The 23,918-nt window shown below is 39.7% G+C and overlaps 1 protein-coding gene and 2 long non-coding RNA genes across 4 annotated transcripts; 2 read left to right on the top strand and 1 right to left on the bottom strand.

Annotated features, from left to right (window-relative positions):
- Nucleotides 1–4,914: 4,914 nt before the first annotated feature.
- On the bottom strand, nucleotides 4,915–10,757 carry LOC122784790 (baculoviral IAP repeat-containing protein 7-B-like). 2 transcript variants are annotated; one of them, XM_044050138.1, is made up of 7 exons: nucleotides 10,140–10,757; nucleotides 8,655–8,754; nucleotides 8,433–8,514; nucleotides 8,287–8,332; nucleotides 6,220–6,429; nucleotides 5,284–5,349; nucleotides 4,915–5,186 (listed from the first exon to the last, which is right to left on the bottom strand). In XM_044050138.1, the coding sequence occupies exons 1-7, from the start codon at nucleotides 10,627–10,629 to the stop codon at nucleotides 4,987–4,989; spliced, it is 1,194 nt and encodes a 397-aa protein (XP_043906073.1). In that variant the 5' UTR covers nucleotides 10,630–10,757; the 3' UTR covers nucleotides 4,915–4,986. The 2 variants fall into 2 exon arrangements, with proteins under 2 accessions (XP_043906073.1, XP_043906074.1); XM_044050139.1 differs by having other exon boundaries at nucleotides 5,063–5,181.
- Nucleotides 10,637–14,652, top strand: LOC122784791. The gene is made up of 2 exons (XR_006362221.1): nucleotides 10,637–10,718; nucleotides 13,508–14,652. It is a non-coding gene; the product is annotated as an uncharacterized LOC122784791 (long non-coding RNA).
- Nucleotides 14,653–17,493: 2,841 nt separating this feature from the next.
- On the top strand, nucleotides 17,494–21,895 carry LOC122784861. Its single transcript, XR_006362227.1, has 3 exons — nucleotides 17,494–17,910; nucleotides 18,484–18,508; nucleotides 21,716–21,895. It is a non-coding gene; the product is annotated as an uncharacterized LOC122784861 (long non-coding RNA).
- The last annotated feature ends 2,023 nt before the right edge of the window (nucleotides 21,896–23,918 follow it).

The following is a 23,918-nucleotide window of genomic DNA, read 5'->3' as shown; positions in this document are numbered from 1 at the left end:
CTTTGGATAAAAGCGTCTGCTAAATGACATGTAATGTAATGTAATGTTTGCAGGAAAATGTACACGCCGCTTTCAAACTATTCACTGCTCACTTTAAATCTATGGAGATCAATCAAAATATCTCAGAAACTGAATGAATTAGTCTGACCCTTATACTGCCCCCTGGTGCTTTCTCACATGTATGGCAACAGCTGGAATGGACATAAAAGTCCCCTCATGACAAGGAATTTCCAGTTTCTATATCAAATACTTTTTCTGCATCAAGTGAACCCACTGCTGCTTTAAGTATATTAATTGTGCAGTAGTCTATTATATTTACTAATCTGCATGTATTATTAGTTTAACGTCTGTCCTTAATTACATTACATTACAACGACTTACAATAAGTGCATTTAAACATTTGGGTACAAACAAGAGCTCGAAGTAAATAAGAGCTTCAGGTAAGCCAAACTATAAAGTGCTAGTCATAAGTGCAATGTATAAGCAAGTGTTTTAAGCAATTTCTTTTTCTTTTTTTTTGGCCTTAGTCGAGGTAGAGTCAGAAGAAATGTGTTTTTAGTCGGCGGCGGAAGATGTGGAGGCTTTCTGCCGTTCGAATGTCGATGGGCAGCTCGTTCCACCATTTGGGAGCTAGGACAGTGAACAGTCTCGAGTTCTGTGAATGCCTCTGCGATCCTCTCAGTGAGGGGGCAGCAAGCGGGTTTGCCGATGCAGAGCGGAGTGGGCGGGCTGGGGTGTAGGTTTTGATCATGTTCTGGATGTAGGCTGGTCCAGATGCGTTTGTAGCATGTAACGCATGCACTAGAGTCTCGCGGATGCGAGTAGCTACAGGAAGCCAGTGAAGGGAGCGGTGTAGTGTGGGAGAAGTTTGGTACGTTGAAGACCAGTCGAGCTGCTGCATTCTGGATGAATCCTGTCTGGTCTGGGTGGATTATGAAGAGGGTGATTGTTTCCAATCTCCTTGCTGGGGCTTTGCAGATGAGTGAGATTGGACAGGGGTGGACACAGAAAGAAAGAAAGAATTTCTGTTACCATTTCATAGACTGTTGGTGTAGACCATATTTTTTGGTCCTAGGCTTTTCCTGTTTGGTATATGAAGTAGGGCTTCATTCACTTTAGCTATTGTGATATGGAACTTGACCTGTTCATGATTAGGTTTTGGTAGATCTATGGAGTTTAAAAATGTGTTTATGTCTGTACTAGATTAGCTATTGTTTGATGAATATACGTTGTTATAGAAATCTCTCTTTATTTCATCTGGTGCATGGGTTAAATTACCGTCTGAGTCTTTTATGGAGTAATAGTTGTTTTTTCTTTATTCAATGTAAACTGGTTAAACATTTGGATGTATTAAATCTCCAGTTTCTGGTTGGTGGTGTGATGGCCTTATTAGTTATCTTTAGTGAGACTGGTGCATGGTTACTAATGGTGATAGGGTGAATCTGAGTGTCTGTGATGTCTGATAGAATTGAGCTGATGGTGAGAAAGAAGTCAATTCTGGAATAGGAGTTGTGTACAGGTGAGAAAGAGGCTGGATGACAGGAGCGCCAAGCATCACAAAGACCATCATCACTCATGTATTGTTTAAGTGTTTCTATCGATTGCCAGTCCCGTGTTGTTCCTGCCTTACTGAGCCTATCAAGTTGTGGGTGTTGTGAGTGCCATGTTGAAGTCCCCTCCCCCTTTGAGTGTGGGATTACCTCTCGGGTGTAATTCAATTCAATTCAATTCAATTCAATTCAATTTTATTTGTATAGCGCCAAATCATAACATACATTATCTCAAGTCTGTACATAGACAACATCAAGGAGAGCAGAGAAACACAACAGTTCACACAATGAGCAAACACTAGGCATCAGTGGAGAGAAAAAACTCCCTCTTAACAGAAGAAATCTCTGACAGAACCAGACTCAGAGATGTGCGGTCATCTGCCTCGACCGGTTGGGGTGAAAGGAAAATGGTGGACAGCAGAGAGGTGGGGGACAGAAAGGGGGGAGAGAAAGGACAAGAGGGAGATGAGGTAGAGACAGAAGAGAGAGAGAGACCAGGAGCAGATGCACAACAACTGTATCAGGTTACAAGTTTATACAGTTAATGATATCGACTTTTAATTATAGCACAATAATAATGGTGATGATATGTATGATATGGATAGCCTCGAAAACTGGATCTGGATCCTGCAACCTGCAAGATAAGAATACAGAGAGAGAGAGAGGGAAGGAAGGAAAGACACAAACTAGGGAGAGAAAGAGACAAGGTTAATGACATATAAAAAGTCATATTCATACCCTGAGTGTGAGAGAGTGAATGTGTGTGTACCACAGGAAAATCCCCCAGCAGTCTAAGTCTATAGCAGCATGACTAAGAGCTGGTCCAGGTTTCCCTGAACCAACTCTAACTATAAGCTTTATCAAAAAGTTTTAAGTTTAACTTTAAATACAGAGAGAGGCTCCGCCTCCCGAACTGTCAGTAGGAGCTGGTTCCACAGGAGAGGAGGAGCCTGGCAACTGAAGGCTCTGCCTCCCATTCTGCTCTTACAGACTCTGGGAACCACAAGTAAACCTGTATTTTGTGACCTAAGTGGTCTATTAGGGTGATAGGGTAAGACTAGGTCTTTCAGGTATGAAGGGGCCTGACCATTAAGTGCTTTGTATGTGAGGAGGAGGATTTTAAATTGAATTCTAAACTGTGGGTGGAGCCAGTGTAGAGAAGCTAACACTGGAGTTATATGGTCTCTCTTTCTAGTTCCTGTCAGAACTCGTGCTGCAGCATTTTGAATGAACTGAAGGGTTCTAACAGACTTGTTGGAACATCCTGCTAATAAGGAGTTACAGTAATCTAATCTAGATGTAACAAGGTGGAAGAAGGCTGATGACATGATGAAATTAACATGATCATCATGAATTATCAAGTCTCATTTTTTTAAGTCCATGTGATCAGATTGTGTAATAAAACTTATTTATCCACAGTGGACAAAGTGTTTGTTCATAAAAGAATGTTTTGTTTTGTGTCATTTAGTAAAAATGTGGTGGAAAAAAAACATCACAAACAGAACAGCTTGTGCTGTTTATTCTAGAAAAGACAACAGTCTGAGTCTTTTATGGAGTAATAGTTGTTTTTTCTTTATTCAATGTAAACTGGTTAAACATTTGGATGTATTAAATCTCCAGTTTCTGGTTGGTGGTGTGATGGCCTTATTAGTTATCTTTAGTGAGACTGGTGCATGGTTACTAATGGTGATAGGGTGAATCTGAGTGTCTGTGATGTCTGATAGAATTGAGCTGATGGTGAGAAAGAAGTCAATTCTGGAATAGGAGTTGTGTACAGGTGAGAAAGAGGCTGGATGACAGGAGCGCCAAGCATCACAAAGACCATCATCACTCATGTATTGTTTAAGTGTTTCTATCGATTGCCAGTCCCGTGTTGTTCCTGCCTTACTGAGCCTATCAAGTTGTGGGTGTTGTGAGTGCCATGTTGAAGTCCCCTCCCCCTTTGAGTGTGGGATTACCTCTCGGGTGTAATTCAATTCAATTCAATTCAATTCAATTCAATTTTATTTGTATAGCGCCAAATCATAACATACATTATCTCAAGTCTGTACATAGACAACATCAAGGAGAGCAGAGAAACACAACAGTTCACACAATGAGCAAACACTAGGCATCAGTGGAGAGAAAAAACTCCCTCTTAACAGAAGAAATCTCTGACAGAACCAGACTCAGAGATGTGCGGTCATCTGCCTCGACCGGTTGGGGTGAAAGGAAAATGGTGGACAGCAGAGAGGTGGGGGACAGAAAGGGGGGAGAGAAAGGACAAGAGGGAGATGAGGTAGAGACAGAAGAGAGAGAGAGACCAGGAGCAGATGCACAACAACTGTATCAGGTTACAAGTTTATACAGTTAATGATATCGACTTTTAATTATAGCACAATAATAATGGTGATGATATGTATGATATGGATAGCCTCGAAAACTGGATCTGGATCCTGCAACCTGCAAGATAAGAATACAGAGAGAGAGAGAGGGAAGGAAGGAAAGACACAAACTAGGGAGAGAAAGAGACAAGGTTAATGACATATAAAAAGTCATATTCATACCCTGAGTGTGAGAGAGTGAATGTGTGTGTACCACAGGAAAATCCCCCAGCAGTCTAAGTCTATAGCAGCATGACTAAGAGCTGGTCCAGGTTTCCCTGAACCAACTCTAACTATAAGCTTTATCAAAAAGTTTTAAGTTTAACTTTAAATACAGAGAGAGGCTCCGCCTCCCGAACTGTCAGTAGGAGCTGGTTCCACAGGAGAGGAGGAGCCTGGCAACTGAAGGCTCTGCCTCCCATTCTGCTCTTACAGACTCTGGGAACCACAAGTAAACCTGTATTTTGTGACCTAAGTGGTCTATTAGGGTGATAGGGTAAGACTAGGTCTTTCAGGTATGAAGGGGCCTGACCATTAAGTGCTTTGTATGTGAGGAGGAGGATTTTAAATTGAATTCTAAACTGTGGGTGGAGCCAGTGTAGAGAAGCTAACACTGGAGTTATATGGTCTCTCTTTCTAGTTCCTGTCAGAACTCGTGCTGCAGCATTTTGAATGAACTGAAGGGTTCTAACAGACTTGTTGGAACATCCTGCTAATAAGGAGTTACAGTAATCTAATCTAGATGTAACAAGGTGGAAGAAGGCTGATGACATGATGAAATTAACATGATCATCATGAATTATCAAGTCTCATTTTTTTAAGTCCATGTGATCAGATTGTGTAATAAAACTTATTTATCCACAGTGGACAAAGTGTTTGTTCATAAAAGAATGTTTTGTTTTGTGTCATTTAGTAAAAATGTGGTGGAAAAAAAACATCACAAACAGAACAGCTTGTGCTGTTTATTCTAGAAAAGACAACATAGCATTGTTGATAATGTATTTTTATTATTATTATAATTTTTATTATTCTAATAGCTAAACTTAGTGGACAGCTGTCCTGCAGGGTCAGCCTCACGACATGAACGCTCGCACGCTGCCTCTGATGATGGCTCTGCAGATGGGGCAGTGACGCAGGCTGGCAGCACAGTCGCCACACACCACCAGATGACCACAGGGGATGAAGACGATGGACACCAGCTGATCCATGCACACCTTACAGGTCCTCTCCTCCTGCAGCTGCCGCAGCAGCTCCTCTGGGCCTGGCTCCTTCACTTTCACACACAAGGAAAAAATCGAATCAAAAAACAAGCAACACATACATACAACTCATTTCTGCGTGTGAGGTCTGAGTGCTGAATGACCCCTGACCTTTGCCTCTGACAGGAGTTTGCATCCTCACATTTCCAGAACTGGAGCTCTGCCTCTCCTCTGCCTCTGAAGTAAACATGTTAATCACATAATGAAACAAATAAACATGGTAACACAGAGTTACATCAATGTAAACATCTAGTATTCATTTAATTGAATTTTACCACAAAATGAACTTACCCAACTTTATATTTTAAAGTGAAATGATTTTAACATTTAACATTTTCAGGTTTTACAGTGCACAACAAATCAAGTATCCAGTGTAGGGGAAGCATCTATATGGAGGATCGAAACTGAGACTTTCATTTAAATATTAATACAATAATAACTTAACAATAATTCAATACATTGTATTCATTCATTAAATGAAAAAATATTGGCTGAAACGGCAAAAAAAAAAAAAAAAAGGTTGTGGGTTTGATTCCCAGCTCTGCTAGTCTACATGTCGACCCTGAAACCCGCTTTGCGCCTAACGACTTTGAATGTGTTCAGAGTCGTATTGCAAGAGCATGTGAATGTGTATGAAAAATGTGAGAGTGAATGTATGAATGTGTGGTGTAAAGCTGCTTTGACTGGTAATCTAGAAAAGCACGATAAAAAAACCATTTTACATAATATAATAATAATAATGATGAAAATCATCATTGCAGTAATTGTGAGAGTAAAATCCTAATCTTCAACCCTCTTTAAATGTAATCACTCACATATTCTTATAATCAGACCTGGTTGAATATAAACAGCCTAGATACCGAGGTGCCGGCTGTTTGACCTCATACTCTCTCTGATGGTGCCTCAGTGTTTACATGTCAGCTGTTGTCTCAGTTCTCCTCGGAGCTGAGCTGTCGTCAACTTCACGCATCACTGACTCCAGAGGTTCCATCATAGATCAACTCAACTGTGAGATCAACTGTGTGTGTGTGGGGGGGGTGCTGCTACCTGTGCTCTGTGGAGCCGTGTGTCTGTCCTCCTCCTCTGCCTGCAGTACATCAGACACCAGGTCAGACACTGAGGTGTAGTGCTGGCCTGACAGCAGATACTTGGTCTGGACCAGACTCTCCACCAGACTGGACTCAAAGCCCATTTGAAGCACAGTCTGCACCACAGGAGAGAGAATGGCTGAGGATCCTCCGTGACCTCCGACCCCATCTGTGACATGAGAGGAAGAGTGAAGTGGTGACTGCCTAACAAATGTAAATATTATTAACTATTTCCTACAGGTTAGCGCAGCTCAAAGTGAGTGACAGATGAAAAGGCCGATGAAAATTATACACAGATATGATCCAGGAAATGCTGTTATTTACATTTAATTTGATCTGTTCCTGACAAATGTATGCTAGCAGCTCAGGAGCACTTTTTCACTGTCTATAACTTTATGAATACATGAACTTTATATCTGCATTAATAAGTAAACCCCTGTGAGTGATTGAGATGGAGCCGCTCTCTTATCTAGAAGTTTAGTAAAGTTTATTAGAAGAGCAGGAGGCTCCATAGAGACTGTGTCTGTCCCCGACCTACTAAAGTAATAAATAAATCAATAACAAACAAAAGAGGAGTGAGACATTCTAATTTAATAAAAATCAATATCCACAATAAAATAGTCCAAGAATACCACTTGAACGTGGACTATTAAATATAAAATCTCTTTTAATTACTGACAATCGTGTTGATTTATTGTGTGTAACTGAAACTCAGTAAATATAATTAATGACTTTTTAAACATAGTCTACAACCCTCTCTTCTTTGAACTAACAATAGCGTGATAGCAATTGTTCTGTCTTTCTTTTTTCTCCTTTTTTACAGATATCACAAACTCACCTAAGCCCTTTTCAAGTATGTGGAACCGATTATATAAGAGATTCCACTTGTGCCTTCTTTCAGTGGCAGTTGATGAATGCTCAGTGCACGTTAGAAACGCTGCCAGTTAATGAGAGGTGCGTTCAAGGTGATCATTATTACATACAATCATTATTGTGTACGTATGTCAATATTCCCTCTTGTATGATTATAAAACATACTGTGGTTATTGACGATGTAAATGTGCAAGCTATAAGTGAGTCGTGGCATTTGTAAGTGCTGGAATGTTAATTTAATGGTGTAAACACAGTTTCTCAGTTAACTAGTTAGCCTCTGTGCTAACGTTACCTTGCTGTGTTGTTGTAGTGAGCTGCATGTGAGCCGCCTATCGAGCCTGTATGTGACCAGTAACATATTCTGTTCCTGTCCAGAATAAACAGTGTTATGAACTGCAACGCAAGCCTCCTGGCCATCATTTAACACAACGCAGAGTCGAGGGGTTGAACCAGCCAGCTACAACAAAGTGTAGTTGAGCTTGGTTACATAACAACACATTTGTACATTTTAAGCCAGGGGTCTCAAACTCAAATGACCTGTGGGCCACTGACGGTCTCGTCTGGTCAGTCGGGGGCCAGTCAAGTAACAAAAAAAAAAAAACCTTTTGGGAAAAAGCAACAGTTGCAGTGGGCGTTATGAGCTCATATCATCAATATGCATTACCTTTTTTTTTTAAATATGTACTCTATTGCCTCTTGTGAGCTTTTCTGTCTTTTATCCATTATTCTGTACAGCACATTGGTCCACTGTGTTTGTTTTAAAGTGCTTTATAAATAAAGTTGGATTGGATAATTTCAAAATATAAGTGGTTGCAACAAAAAAAAACATATTTATGATGCAAAATAAATCTATTCATTCAAAAATAAAAACATATAGAAATGACTCGTTACAACTTGATATTGTTTGGAGGGCCACATGAAATCGATTGGAGGGCCACATGTGGCCCCCAGGCCGCCACTTTGAGACCCCTGTTTTAAGCTATTTGAAATACTTAATTCTCCAAGTGTGTAAACAATATTCTTTGAATTTTACATTTTTATCTGTCCGATATGTGAGTATGGGGTTAGAGGATCAACTCACAGACTAACATCATATGCATGTGAGTCTGTGAGAATGTGTAGAGTAAGTAAATCTAGTTTAAATTCAACTTACCATGTCTGGGGCCAATGTCTCTGCTTGTAGATGTCTGTAATCCACCCTTCAAAAAAGCATAGGGATGATTTCAACACTAACAGCAAACTGATGATGACTATTATGGGATAGGGTTAGAGTAAGATTACGTAGATAAAGAAACTCACCACAGTCTCACCCAGATGGAAATGAGTGTCCTGTATGTTTCTGATATAATCCTGCCCTCGTGACTGGATTAAAAACTCACACCTGAGAAAAATAACAAGAATTATGAACGTCGTACACAAAACATCAAAGGATTGGTACTATTGTCTGTGAATCCCTAAAAGGGTTTATTATGAGTCAACAACAGATGTCTGCCATTATACTATGATAAAAGTTGCTGTTACCGTGGAAACCACTTGGCATGTTCCTGCCAGGGGTCGTCTCCTGGTTCCCAGTTTCTCAGGCCGCCATCACAGTAGAAGCATTTGACATTGTCGCTGTGACCTGTGAGAATCACCCAGAGAAAACAACAACAGCTCTTTACACAGAGAACTGGAGTCTGACACACATGGAACAACACATGAAAACAACAACAGCTCTTTACACAGAGAGCAAGAGTCTGACACACGGAACAACACATGAAAACAACAACAGCTCTTTACACAGAGAACTGGAGTCTGACACACATGGAACAACACATGAAAACAACAACAGCTCTTTACACAGAGAGCTGGAGTCTGACACACATGGTGTGACATGAGGAACAAGAAGAAAGAAGCAGTAAACTATACACAACTATATTCTGAACCAAAATGCTGTTACTTATTTACATATCTACAGGGTGGATGGATGATGGATGGATGAATGAAAGATGGATGATGGATGGATGGATGATGGATGAATGAATGGATGGATGAAAGATGGATGATGAATGGATGGATGGATGGATAGATGAAAGATGGATGGATGGATGAATGTATGGATGGATGAAAGACGGATGATGAATGGATTGATGGATGAAAGGAATGGATGGTTAGATGGACCTGCATATCAGTGTTAATAGTGTTTATACCACCTTAAGGTTAAGAAATAGAATAATAAAAGAAAGAATAATCTTAATTGTCCACAAAAGTGGGAATTTGCCATTGGCTTCATAAACTGGTTAAAAGACAGACTTCTAAAAAAAGAAATACACAATATGAATTAACATTATACACACAGAGAGAGGTCAACAATAAAGAGCATGCTGCAGAATTCAAAAAAGTTATTATTGCATTTGGTATGAAATATATGTTCTAAATGTTGTTGGTTGATGATGCAGCTCTGTAGAGTCTTTATTCTTAACACTGACACTTCAATGATAACCATTTACTGGCTGGTAACGGCTGTATGAATAAAAACACAGATCTTCACCGTATTTTAACCCAAAAAGACAACATTGATTATTTGCCTCAAATATTTCACATTACCAGTGTTAATATGACTCATATGAAAACAATCTCTTTCTACACAGATTGTACAAATCTTTGCAGAAAAGTAAGTACCTTTTTTGGGAAGCTGAGAAAATCATCTAACATTGTATTCAATGAATTAATGTACAAGCTGAAATCTGTCCAACATTACAACCAAGAAGGAAATAATATAATCCGTATAAGTAGATTTACTCGATTTGATTTGATGTGTTGGTGACATTGTGCCTGAAGCTGTGTCAGCCTCAGCTTTGTCCAGGTGGTTCTGTCAACAACATCATGACTCAGCAGGACGATTGTTCTGTGTGACATGAACTCTCACAAAGAGAGGTCACTCTGACAGAGACTGCATCAGTGCTGAATATCTCACTGAAATACACTCAAATATCACACATCAAATATGAAGGGAGAAGGTGACACCTGTGTAGAAGAATCCTGCTCTGGCAAGAACATCTGGGTGGACTGAAGCCTCAGAGGGCCAGTTGTGGAAGGAGGTGAGCCGGGAGTCCTCCGCCTCCATCTCTGGGTAGACGGCTTGTCCAGCTGTGCCCTGATCATCCATAGTCATCCTGTGGAGTTGACTCAGCAACTGACCGTCCACGGAGTCCGAGGATCCGGCCTGGAGAGGAACGTTTCCCACATCTTGACCCAGTATGAAACTGCAGGTGGGAAAATGCCTCCTGTGCTCTGTGGCTGGACAATCGCCCCGGACCCAGCATCTTAAAATCCCTCCACAGCAGAAACACTGGACTTTGTCCCCAGAGCCCAGAAAGAAGAAGCCGGCTTTGACGAGCTGGCCACAGGTGACCGGTGAGTCTGCAGGCCAGTCGTGGAAGCTGCGAAGTCTCTCGCTCTCTCTTCTCATGTGAGGATCCTCGAGAATGTGCACCATGGTACTTCTGTCATCCATCGCTCTGTGGCACCAGGTAGCTGTTCTTTTCTCTTTCAGTCCTGGACCAGTCAGACCTCCTGTGGCCCATAGTGGAGCTCACACTGAAGGTGAGTGCAGAGCTGCAATGGCACCTATAGGAGATGACTTTCCAGAAGATCCACTGACTGCCAGAATGGCTGCTCATTGATGCTTGAATGAATGACATGGTGTTCTGCCTTTTACAGGAAAACATGTCAGTAACTAAGCTAAAGGGATAGTTCAGTGTTGCAGCGTGAATATAACTGATTATTCAATGTGGCGTTTGCTTGAGATAAACAAATGTTTACTTTTGAAGTATCAGACGTACACACAGGTCTCTTTTCTGCAAAAAACACGACTAATTCCAAATCAACAGGCTATCTGACACTGAATTTTAACAACTGAATTACACAGGGTTTTACGGTAAAAACCCTGCAGTCGAGCTGATTTTTAAGGACATTGACATCCTGTTTTCAAAATAAAACACTCACATCTCCGTATCTGTGAACACTTCTGAAAGCACATGTTTCAGAGACCTAATAATCAGACACACGCGTCTGAAAAAAAGTCTGTAATTAAAACATAGCATTCCATAGGTTTTGGCCAGGTCTGACTACTGTAGGTTGTGTTCAGGACATCTATGACTATACTTCCACACTGTAAATCAGACATTTTTACTGTACAGTTTTTTAGAAATTTCAAATTAAAAGTTCCATATTTACACTTAATATTTACCAACTTTGAGATGCAATAAAAATATTTTCCATAAGTCCTGACCAGTAGTGACTCGGTTGTGTTCAGGACTGTAAATCAGACATTTTTACTGTTCAGTTTTTGAGAAATTTCTAATTCAAATGACCACTACATTCACTGTTGAAGTTTCTTTAAACAAGAACTTTAGAACATATTTAAATAAAGGAAAAAACATATTTTACAATATTTTGTGACCATGAACAAGAAGTAGAAAAAATATAATAACCTCTCTGTAACAAAGAATTGCACACTTGATCAATAACATCAACAGCCAATCAAAGCTTTTTTTTTAGACATACAGTATCTACTCCTATAACAATGTTTCGCTGTGTTGAGCCAATGAGTGATGGAAGGACCTGAGAACATGAGCGCTCTGTTTTCAAGAATTTTCACCATTCATGCTTGGGTTGTGCCATATGTGCCAAAATGAGAATATGTTGACTATTTAATATTGTATCTACATATACATATTACAATGAATGAGAACAAATATATTACCTTTGAATATATTTTTAGAAGTGAATTTAAAGAAGTAAAATGAGTACAGCTAAAAAGGAGGGTAGAAATGTGAGTTATGGCGTTTCAGGTTGGATTTAGGGACCATCAACAAATGACCAGTTAAATGCTAATATTTTATTATTAAAACATATGAGAAGCACAGACGTCAGATATGTCCCCACCACTATTCATCATCAACAAGTTTGTCTCCACCACCTTTAAAACGTTTCCTCTGGCTTGGCCCTGCCCAGGCAAACTTCACCTCACGTTCATGAGGTGAAGTTTGTACCAGGTCCTTGTTTTAGTACCTGCTCTGGCTGAGTAGATACGAGGCTTGACGTTGTCAGACTGTCGGCCACTGACTGGTCAGAGATCCGTCACAGGAAGAGACGTCTGACTCAGAAATCAAGCCGAACAGCGCCAAACTGTTTTCAGTTCAAACTACCTAACAATCCTAAACACGTGGGTTCATCTCCAACTATTACGTAGTATCAGTAGTGGGTTAGTTAATGCTTATGATCCAGCCCCACTTTATTTATAAAGCACATTTAAAAACATAAGGTTGAGTACTGTACATAGAAATAGATCATTATTATAGTATTTACTGATGTTAATTAATGTACTCTTATTGTAAAGTGTTATGGATAAATGAATAAAAAATAAAGTGAAGATAATAAAGGGTGTGTCAGTGGTAAAGGTTCAAGAAAAATACATCTGGTAAAATAAAAACCATAACTTCATACACTCCTGAACAAAACCTTAAGACTGCGGAAAAAATGAAATATTTGCATTTTCAAAGAAGAAACAAGACAAGGAGACAGAACGAAGAGAGTTGGCAATTTATTGAAAACTGCAGAGCCTTAGAAAGTCCAAATCTGTGCAGAAATCTGGCTCCATGTCAACTTCTGTCCTGATGTCTTCCAACGTTACTGCCATGACAACGAGATGTGGCACAGTGAAGGAGGCTCCATCATCATCGGCACAATGTATCGTTCGAGCGTCGTCATCGCGATGTGCGCATGTGTGATTTTTTTTTTGTCTTTTTTTAGAACATCTTCAGAAAAGCATCTCTGAATCGACTCGTTGCTCTGCTCTCTCTGAGCAGTCAGCTCACAGATAGCCCCTCCCCCATATGCACATGCTGTCCCACACACATCAAGAAAGAGTTTTGTTTCTGTGTGCATATTTAGCAACTTTACAGACCCCAACGACTTTTTTACATTTTTTAAAAAAAGCAACTAGCAACAACTTTACTGACTTTCTGTCATAAACCTAAATACTTTATGAGAAAGAAATGCACAATTCTCCCACTCGAGATGATCCATCTAAGGACCCTGGTATACTCAGGTCAGGGTCCTGTAGTATCTGACTTCACCACAAGGGCGGCTGGCCCATAGTGGGCGATGGTGCACCGCCTTCCTCAAGCCACACAAAGAGAGAAAAAGAGTTTATATTGCTGAAGTCTTAATATTATTGTCCTGTGAGTAACAGTAGCCCCGCCCCCTCAAGCTGATTTCAGTCAGATTGAAAATGGTGCCAGGCTCTCATAGATTTACATGTTGAGTTTTTTTTGTTTTGTTTTTTTCAAATTTTGGACCTTACAATTTATTTCTCTGGGCTGTGGGAGGGCTCGTCCCAACGACGATACACGCAGCGCACACGCGTGTCAGGAGCGGGAGATCACAAGAACGACATGGCTAGCAACTGCAACACCATCATTTCTCTGAGGCCGAGCGGAGGTGGCCTGATGCTCGCTTCTCTTTAAGTTGTGCGAACTTTACCATCTGCTGGTTTCATCATGGAAAAAGAAGCACCAACACATTTCTCTCGCTGCAAAATAGTTTGTTTCATAGAAGAAAAGCACTCGTACCCGACCGGCCTTAGTCGCCATAAAGCAGCAAACAAAAGACAGAGGAGGAATTACACTTGTTCTTTCTCCAGGAGCTGCTATGAGAAGAAGGACTGGCTCACTGGTTGCTCTCAGACCAGGGCCAGGTTTGGTTTTCCCTCCTCTTTCAGACACTGGACACGGAACAAGCCTGAAATCAGACTTCAAGCATTTCTCTGAAAGAGAAAAAAAAATATATGGACAATGCTCGCATGTTTAAAGGAGAGATGAGCAAAGTTCAAATGCTTGGTGTGTATTTTCATTCTCATTGACCGTCATTTCTGGACTATAAGCCGCTACTTTTTTCACTTGCTGAGGAGTGTGAAAACATCCACAATCACCAACGGGTTTCGAAAAGAGGACGGCGCAGCGGCTGACGAAGCTGTTCAGAGGCTGTTCGATTCCGACACTGACGAAGAGGAAGAGGAGTTAATTGGTTTTGAGAGCGACAACAAAGGAGAGAGAGTGGCTGACGAGGCCATTCTGGGCCTGTTCGTTTCCTTCGGTAGTTTTAGTACGCAGGAGGAAGACGATGACACGAGGATTAATGACTGACTTTTCTGGTATAGTAGGCTGGTTATTTTGATACAGTAAACGGCCGCGTTACTGCACCTTTACTGCTGTGTTACGGACAAGCACTTTTAAAAACAAATTCAATTTAGCCATTTAACGTTATTGCCTCGTCAAGTGCTGTAAGCTTTGTTTTTGTTATACTGCACTACTACGGTACTATGACTATGGCAGGACGTGCGCTGGGAGCGCACCGTTGTATTATTTGTGCACTGCACGAATGCTGTTTGTCAAAGATGTGAAAGTTTGATTGAAAGATTTATTGTGGTTCTCAAATGTTAATAAATGGGACGCTTTGCGTTCCCAAACAGTCATCTCTGTCCCAACAATCCCTTCCGTGGTAACAGGAACCCTTATATACGGTAATTAAACATTAAAACACCTGCGGCTTATAGTCGGGTGCGGCTTATAGTCTGGAAATTACGGTAAGTGAATCTTTTGAAATAATGTTATCAGGAATGAGAGTAGTGCGTTGGCGTGTCCTAGTGGGGATGTGTGGTAACTGCATATCAACACTGGGCTATATAACCACAGCCCATGTGAAAAATTGACTTGCCGATTGCCGAAATCTGGGCTGAGCACACACACACACAAGCAGAGTCACAGATGAGCTGTGGATGTGCAGTGCAGCTGTCTGTGTGTGGAACAATCACTGATCTGTTTTGTTTATTCAAGTAATAAACGATTTATTTAACGATTCAACACTTTTTTCACCCACGTGTGTGAAATCTCTACAGACAGCACGTGTTCATATGAATTTTCATTGACAGTGATTCGTAACACTGTCAAACAATCTCCAAACACAAGATAATGAATGACAGCGCAAGAGAGAGAGCTGTGACTATGATGTCATTGTTTGCCCTAAAGTAACGTATTCTCTGTCTCCATGGAAACGCAAGGCCAGTGTTTTGAGATTTTCCCACTCTGAGAGGCGTTTACAAAACATACCGTTTCAGGTCCTAAAACGCCTCGCCAGCAAAAAAAAGTATGCATATTCACCGACACCCTTTCCATGTAGGCGCCGCTCTTTTGGTCCACCATGATTTAAATCCCATTGGGGATGATTGGGGTTGGATGGCAAGGGACAAAAAATTATTGTTTGTTTGTTAGTGTTTGTGTTTTTATGTTTTCAACTGTACAGCGACCTTGGGTTTTGTGAAAGGCGCTTTATAAATCCAAGTTATTTATATTATTTATTATTATGGTCTTAAACATTTGATCAGCTGAAGAACAGCCTGTTTAAATATAGTTTTTAATAAATTGCCTCTTGTATTTTTTGTTTCTTGCTCCTGTTTCTCTTTTATTGCATTTTGAAGCTCTATTTATAACCTGGTTACCATCCACCAGCGCAAAATACAAATACTTATTTTTGAGTGTGTGTACACAGGAAAGGGCAGAAGGTGGCAGTAATGCAACATTATGAATGTCATTAAAGAAGAATAAGATTACACTTTCAAAATAATAAACTTTAAGTTTGTAACCTTAGAGATATTATGGAATATGTAGATATTCAGGTTGTGGTTCAGCATCAATAATGGCTTGACAACTAGTACAGTAGGCTACTGGGAACCAGTCTTGGTGACAAGACCACTTTTTAGAGGACTCAGGGTTTAAATGTTCATGATTGGATGGATAACTTCTACCATCAAATGCAACAGTAGAGCGTTTTGTGGTTGATAACAGATGTTGTTACTCAGTATGCTTCCATAAACCACAGACAGTTCATTAACATCACAACTAAAGAAAAACACAACACAATGTATTGTTACCTCATTTGGAAGAGGGATACGACAGCAGAGTGGAGACTGATCCACTCCAATGCTATGAATTAAATGACAGCTTCTCAACATGGCTGCTTTACCTGAGCCCATAAAAAAGAGGAATGCAACTGTGTTTCATTGACTGATGTGTGTAGTCCCTGTCAGTAACTCTTGGTTAAATTTAATAAATAATAAATACAAAGAACAATGAGGCATTAAAACTATCTACTCTTATAGTGTCAGTGGCGTTATATGGCAATATAGTCATTATAGGTGTACCACAATATATCCACTGTATTTTTAGCAGTTATGGGGTGGAGTGGCTCAGTAGTTAAGACCGGTACCCTGTGTGCGGAAGACATCATGGTTGCAAGTTCGACTCCACCCCTGGCCTGATTGTACTCAATTCCATTGTAAATCGCTTTGGATAAAAGCGTCTGCTAAATGACATGTAATGTAATGTAATGAAATGCAAATCTGACCTTTGGCAGACTATGTGGATACATTAATGCTGCCCCCTAGTGGCGAAACAGGATTTACAACAGGCTGGAACCTTAAACTGATCTTTTTGTCATGAATGCTGCACTTACGCTTGTGACACAAGAAAAACCAAAATGCAGGGAGGACTGTGATGACACAAGGGTCTTCACTGATGTGATACACTTTCATTATTTTTGCCTCATATTATTAGAGTTTCTTCTCTCCGCTGTCTAGTGCGTGCTCATTGTGTGAATTGTTTCTGCCTTACTATGTACAATGCGAAAACAATTAAATATCTTATATTTCTCTACAGTTTAGAGCACTTCAGGTGCTTTTTGTTCAACCCAGAGTACTGGAGAACTAGTTCATTATATCCCATAGAACAGTTTAAATCATTTAAAAGCAAGGTGATGATTCTTCTTTAAATTAATAATTGATTTTAAGGGAAACAGGTGAAAGCCTCAGGCCAGCCAGTTCAATAAGCTACTGTTCTCTTCTGAACCGACCAGATGAATATAAGTCATGGTTAACTGAATCTGGAATCTGTGCACACTGGCAAAGAACATCTGGGTGTTATAACCTCACAGAGAGGTTATAGAGGATTTAATAGTATGGATACCAACTGCTGTAAAACACCAAACACGAGGACAGATTGCGTGTAGATCAAAAGGAGCGGTGTGAATACTGAGCATTCACGCAGCATTTTCTGATGGAAATGTGCAAATGACTTATAGTTAGTCAAGTAACTGCTTGTATCTCAGTTGCTACTTTGGTACATGTCTTATTCGGGATTACACTGTGTAATGTGGTTGTTTTTAACAATGACAAAAGCTTTACTACTACGTTTTTAGTAGTAGTAAAAAAAAACCTCCACCCCCGCGGGAACTACGTGAACTGCAACAGCCCAAAGCCCGGATGGAGGAGCAGCAGCCATTGGGGAAGTGTATTGGGCTTTAACATTACTGAGGAGGACTCTCTCTCCCATTCTGGAATACAAAATAGACTAATTGAAGGCGAGCGAGGATATAAGTATAACACGGATTCAAAGGCCCACACGACACGACGTAACATTAACTTGAGGAACCACAACCAGGATCCGGCTGCTTTCGGACTCGGTCTCTGAGGCGACAGACGTGAACTGTAGAAGTTACAGCTGAGCTAGCTATAGCCACTGACGCTAAGCGGCGCAGCTAGCCACACATAGCTAACTGTAACTGATCTGTGAAGTTGCTTTCAAATCACGGGGCTTGAAATCCAGTCACAAGCTCAGGCTCTGTGAGAATCCAGGGACTTGCTTCATGAATTATGTCTGCCACAAGCATTGACCCTCAGGTAGGAAGGACGTTATAAGCTAGCAACCCGCTGACGCCAAGCGATTTACTGAGCTATTGCTATTCATCGGAAGTGCTACCTTAGCTGCTAGCGTTGGCCGGTGCGTGTAGCTAGTAAACTAGCAGCACTCCGAAAAAAGAACGCTCGTGCGTTTTCCTGGATAATTGAGGGAAAAGACCGTAACACGACTGTTGTACCACGTTAAACTACGTTATAATAAAGTGTTACAACGCCGGTTGTGTTCGGAAGCCACCTTAACTGGGTTCACGTTAGTTAGCAAAGTTGTGTGTGATTTAACGTCAGCGGTAGCTGGTTAAAGAACATTCAGTTGTAAATTGTGAAATGTATGGAATAAATGTCGGTATTGTGTTGGCGTTAAACACAACTTTTTCTAAATATAGTTTATTGTTAGATATCTTTTTGGATCCCTTGTCTTCAGGGAATATATGACGTTGAAGGTTATTAACTGGCTTATGAAGATGTTTGTGTGTGCAATCTTAAAACCGGTAGAAAGCAAAAAAAAAAAACAATATTATCCCCTTTTTGTCGTTTCATGGTTAAACCTGGATGCAGAGATCAAAGGGACAAGCATCTAAAGGTGAGTTGCAGAGTCGCAGATGTTCTTGGTTGTCTCCTCTGGGCCTACTGTTTCTGACTGAATACACCGGCTTCTCATTGACTCTAATCGTGTTCTGACAGGCATCTCTCTGACATTACAGTGATATTTTTTAATGTTTTAAGTTTTCCCTCATCAAAGCCAGAAATAACAGTTTTTGTAAATACATAACTATCATTATTCGCTCTGGGTTGATTATATGATTTTTTTGTGCATTGTGATAAACAGTTCTTGTTGATTGTGTTGACTTACTATTATTTGAATGGTTGAATGGGGGATGTTGTTAATATTTTGTATACATGTTAAATGCTGTCTGGATCACCTGCATAGAGTCCTACTTATTTATTTGAAGTGTCATATGAAGTGTTTTTTTTATATGTATATATTTACCAGTATGTTTTGAAAACGATCACTTTGGTCAGGATAATTTGTGACATGAAACTTTCACCAGTGCCAATGCTATTTGCAGAGACCCATTAAAGTAGAATATCTACTAATCACAGGGCAGGTAAAAAAAAGCTAAGACACAGCTATGGAAGATTAGAATTTCGAGTCATTATAGACAGTCACTGTGTGGGTAAGCAGTGATTATGTTTTGCACACTAAAGTTAATTTTGCTTTTTTATTAGTCAAAGTGACCTTTTACCTGGGAATGTAGTTTTTCTGACCATGAAGGCCCTTTAAAGGCAGTGATTTACATTTTAACACAGCAACACTGTGTGGATCATGTGTAGCAGAACATTTTGGGTGGGGAGTGATTTCTTGATTGATATCTTCATACGTGTCTATCCCATCACCGGTCAGAAACTTCATGTTAATGTACTCATAGTTGTTATGTTTCTAGATCACCAGCCTCATATCTTTGCAAATGTACCTGCAAACCTTTTGATGTCACAATTTATAACATTTTATTCCCAACAAGATCAAATGGAGGATGTTGTTCCAGTCTTATCTCTCAGTTTAATTTACTAGGCCTTTATTGTTGTCACTTCTTCACTACCATTACTTCTGGCAGCAGGTGGTGTTGTTTCTGTTTTTAATGGCCTCATAATTATATTTCTTTATGACGTTGATTTACTGTTTTCGAGTTAAGTCGAGTGACAGTATCAGGACTATGTCATGGGCAATGAAGCTTTCTAACATGACTTACTATGTATGTTTACATATGAATGCAGTGGTGAAACCAAACAAATGATCTTAGAACAGTGATAATTATTTCACTGGCCACTTTATTTGGTACAGCTTGCTTGTACCAGGTTGGACCCCTTTTTCCTTTCAGAGCTGCCTTAAAGTTGTATTCTACGGAAACACATTGCATTCACTTAAAAAGAAGATATTTGGTTTGTTTTTCCGAGTAATTATTTCTGTTTTTCTGAGTAATTTTTTTCTGATTTACTGAATCATTTTTTTATACAGATCATTAGAAACAATAAACACATTCATTCCTTTATTGAGATCTCGATTTAATGGTAATAATATGGACGGCTTGTTTAGTTTAATCAAGGTTTACTTCTGGGTTTTAGACACTGGGACATAGTCCTATCTTTAAGTCACATAGATGGTACTGCCATTAGTTTGTCGACTTTACGCAGGCACCTGAGGACTTTGCAGTTGTTCAGAAGGAAAGCCTATTCAAATCTGTTGGACATAGCAATGTTTCTCCAGGATCAGGATTACCTTAATTGACCTCGTACGGTAGGAATTTAGTTGTTGATGTTGGTGTTTGCCACATTATTTGTATGCTGTGTCCAGTGTTTTCCTCTACCATTATTTCGACGGTCAAGTACATTTTATTTAATTTTATTTTCTCTAAAGCACCAGATCACAAAAGAAGTCATTTAAGGTTACCTTTCCTATATAACAGGTCTAAACCTTGTCCTTTTATTAAAAAAAATTAAATAGCCTGTTGTTATTTATCTCATTTACATGAGGGCATGTCATTTCTGTCTCCACATGGTCGTACATTTACAATTCTCCTCTGCACAGCTGAGCACATTACATTACATTACATGTCATTTAGCAGACGCTTTTATCCAAAGCGACTTACAATATGTGCATTTAAACATTTGGGTACAAATAAGAGCTAGAAGTAAGTAAGAGCTTCAAGTAAACCAAATTATGAAGTGCTAGTCATAAGCGCGATGTATACGTTTTTTTTTTGCCGTCATCATCTTAGTCGAGGTAGAGTCGGAAGAAATGTGTTTTTAGTTGGCGGCGGAAGATGTGGAGGCTTTCCGCTGTCCGGATGTCGTTGGGGAGCTCGTTCCACCATTTGGGAGCGAGGACAGTGAACAGTCTTGAGTTCTGCGAATGCCTCTGCGATCCTCTCAGTGAGGGGGCAGCGAGCCGGTTTGCCGATGCAGAGCGAAGTGGGCGGGCTGGTAGGTTTTGATCATGTCCTGGATGTAGGCTGGACCGGGTCCGTTTGTAGCATGGAACGCAAGCACTAGAGTCTTGAAGCGGATGCGAGCAGCTACAGGAAAATCTCTGATAGAACGAGACTCACAGATGTGCAGTCATCTGCCTCGACCGGTTGGGGTGAAAGGAAAAATGGGGGACAGAGGAGAGGAGAGGGAGAGAAAGGGGGGACAGAAAGGACAGGAGGGACCAGTGCTGTTTAAGGGGAACATTTGATTTTAGATATTTGCATTTAAGGTTAGTTAAAGAAGTGTACCAAATGAAGAGACTAATAAGTGTATCTTTTAATGGCGCTAATTCGATACTTAGTGACTGTATCGGTCTGATACTGGTCAATATCCTTGGATTGAATACCGGAAAGATGAAAATGTAAAATGTGATACTATCCAAACATCCTGTAATCAGATGATTTACTATACATAGACTGCAACAGCATTTTAGTCCTGAGTCATGTGGGCTGTTAATCTTTTCATTGGGGGCATCTGTTACAGAGTTGTATAATTGTGTCTTTGAAATTGCTTAAAATTGCCTTTGGTGGTAAATGTGTTATAAATAGCTCCATGGTTTAAAAGGTGTAAAATTATTGTATAGGACCAATATCAGTAGATACTTCAGATATCAGACACAAAAAAGTGATATTTATCCATCTGTAGTACTAAGTAACTCACTGTGTCATCTTTTATGTGCTGATTTAGAAACTGTGTTTAACTTTTTCACCACCGTTTACATTTATATTTACTTGTTAATTGATGTTGTTTTGTTTTGTTGCAGTGCAAAATGGTTCACTGCATCAAAAGGAGACTGTCCATGACAATGACTTTGAACCTTACCTCACTGGTCAATCAACTCAGGTAACTATTTGAATTTTGCAAATGATTAGAATAAATATAAATATACCAAGACTACAACCTATGAATCACTTGCACATTGTCTATGATGATTTTGCCAAGAACGGAAGCAATTACTCAATTAATTGATTAATCGCTCTGAGTGTTTTTTTAATGATTAAAACAAGCTCTCTGAGTTTTCAGCTTCTTAGAGTGTGAATATTTTCTGGTTTCTTTGCTCTATATAACAAAATATAACAAAAGAAACAAAATTAAGTGAGAATATAATCGACAGATTAATCGGTTATGATTAGTTGTATTGAAGCTATGCTTCTGAAGCTGTTGTACTGAAGCATAGCTTGAGTGTGATATTGATTTTATTTAACAGTACTTCAAAAGCTTTTTAGTAATTGAAAATTATAAGCTACATTAAATTTTAACATGTTTTTTCTTTCATTTTAAGAAGCGATATGGCTCTGCCAAAAGTATTGTTCCATAACTGGACTGGCTTGACTGTTGCCAAGCAACACAACCAATGAGCATATTTGTGCACACTACACAGTTAATGTTCACTACTTTGATTCATGTACATTTATTTGTATGTTTACATTAATTGTGCAACCAAGAAAAAAAGTGTTGAGAATTGTGTCATCTGACCGTTCTCTGCTCTATCATTTCTGCTCTCAGTTTTTTTATTTAGGTTGTATTTTTAATGTTCATGACGCATTATTAGTCATCGTGCTTACATTTAGCATCACACTGCCATGATCTCTCTCACTGATGTCACATAAACACACCATGGGAAGTTTGCAGGGAAGTATCATGCTCCTCCATATCTTCTGACCTCTGATTAATTAAGTCAAGTCTTACTTCTGTAAAAAGATATTTTTCGGTGTTCTTTGTAACTTTGTGTAGGTTGATAGCTCCATCTAATGTACTTAATGATTATTATTAACACCTGGCAAGCAAAATGATACTCAGTTAAATGTCTCACTGCTGTTATACTCAATATCGGCACTTATGGAGTGCCTCTCATCAAATTACTTGCTCACAACTGGTTGGAACAAAATGTTATGTAAGTGACATTTGGAAAAAGTATTTTATATGAATTACAGCTAGCAGCTTCATACCAACAGCACGCTATTACGCGCAAGCAACGACAACTTGTCCGAAAGTAATGGTATAAAATGCGAGGAGAACGTCAGTTTTTTTGCCATGTATATCTCACTCTGCCTGAATCTCTCTATAAACTAGTACGTATTGAATCAGTTTCCTGTTGACCTTTACGTAACAGAAAAACAAATGGATCGTAATGTGGTTCTTTGGGTCTCTTTTCCGGCAGCAGTACTGCAATTTATACATCGTCTCCTTCTACTACCGGGGGCCACAATTTTGATGCATGAGCAGAATGCCATGTCCGTCTCCAGCCCGTCTTATCGCATACGTGCTGGAGTAATCGGACTATGATTCACGTAATCACTCATTAGTCCGACTAAAATGGAGCAAGCTAACGTGTTTACATGACAATGAGAAAACTGAATTATTGCCTTAGGCTGACTAAAAATGTTTAATTTAAACTGAATTAATGAAAAACCCAACATATTTGGTTTATGGTCTCTTTTGGAATGCCAAACTACATCTTATCTTGTCTAATTATATTTCACCGTATCTTAATTGAGGAGCTAATTGGTAGAATAATCACTGTAATTGTTATGCATAGGTATATACATTATCTAGCTATTTGCTATATTGTGTTCAGACAATGATGGCTGCTGCTGATGATACACACTCCCCATGCATTCTGTTGATTCAAAATCAATCACTGCTGCTGGAAATTTGAACATTTGACAGTTGAAGCAGAGCCTCTCAAGAGGTGTTCTAAACTTCCTGTGTTCTATAGCGATTCTCACACAGTTGCAGAGTTTTTGCTGCTGAAAGGAAAAGCAAGTGAGATTATTTGAGGTGAATTCAGAGGACGCCTGACTTCACCCACTTGTCAGTCGACATTTATTGCACTTGCTTTAAAGTCGCTCTGTGGCAAATTTCTCACTAGAGGAACGTTCTTATCACAAAACACTGCATTATAGTGGTATTTTAATGACATGAAAAAGAGTGTGGGGGTTATCATGAAGTAGCCTTTTGCTCAC

Source organism: Solea senegalensis, linkage group LG19 (genome assembly GCF_019176455.1).
Source record: "Solea senegalensis isolate Sse05_10M linkage group LG19, IFAPA_SoseM_1, whole genome shotgun sequence".
In the NCBI taxonomy this organism is placed as follows: domain Eukaryota; kingdom Metazoa; phylum Chordata; class Actinopteri; order Pleuronectiformes; family Soleidae; genus Solea; species Solea senegalensis.
This window is presented reverse-complemented; position numbering and strand designations above follow the sequence as displayed.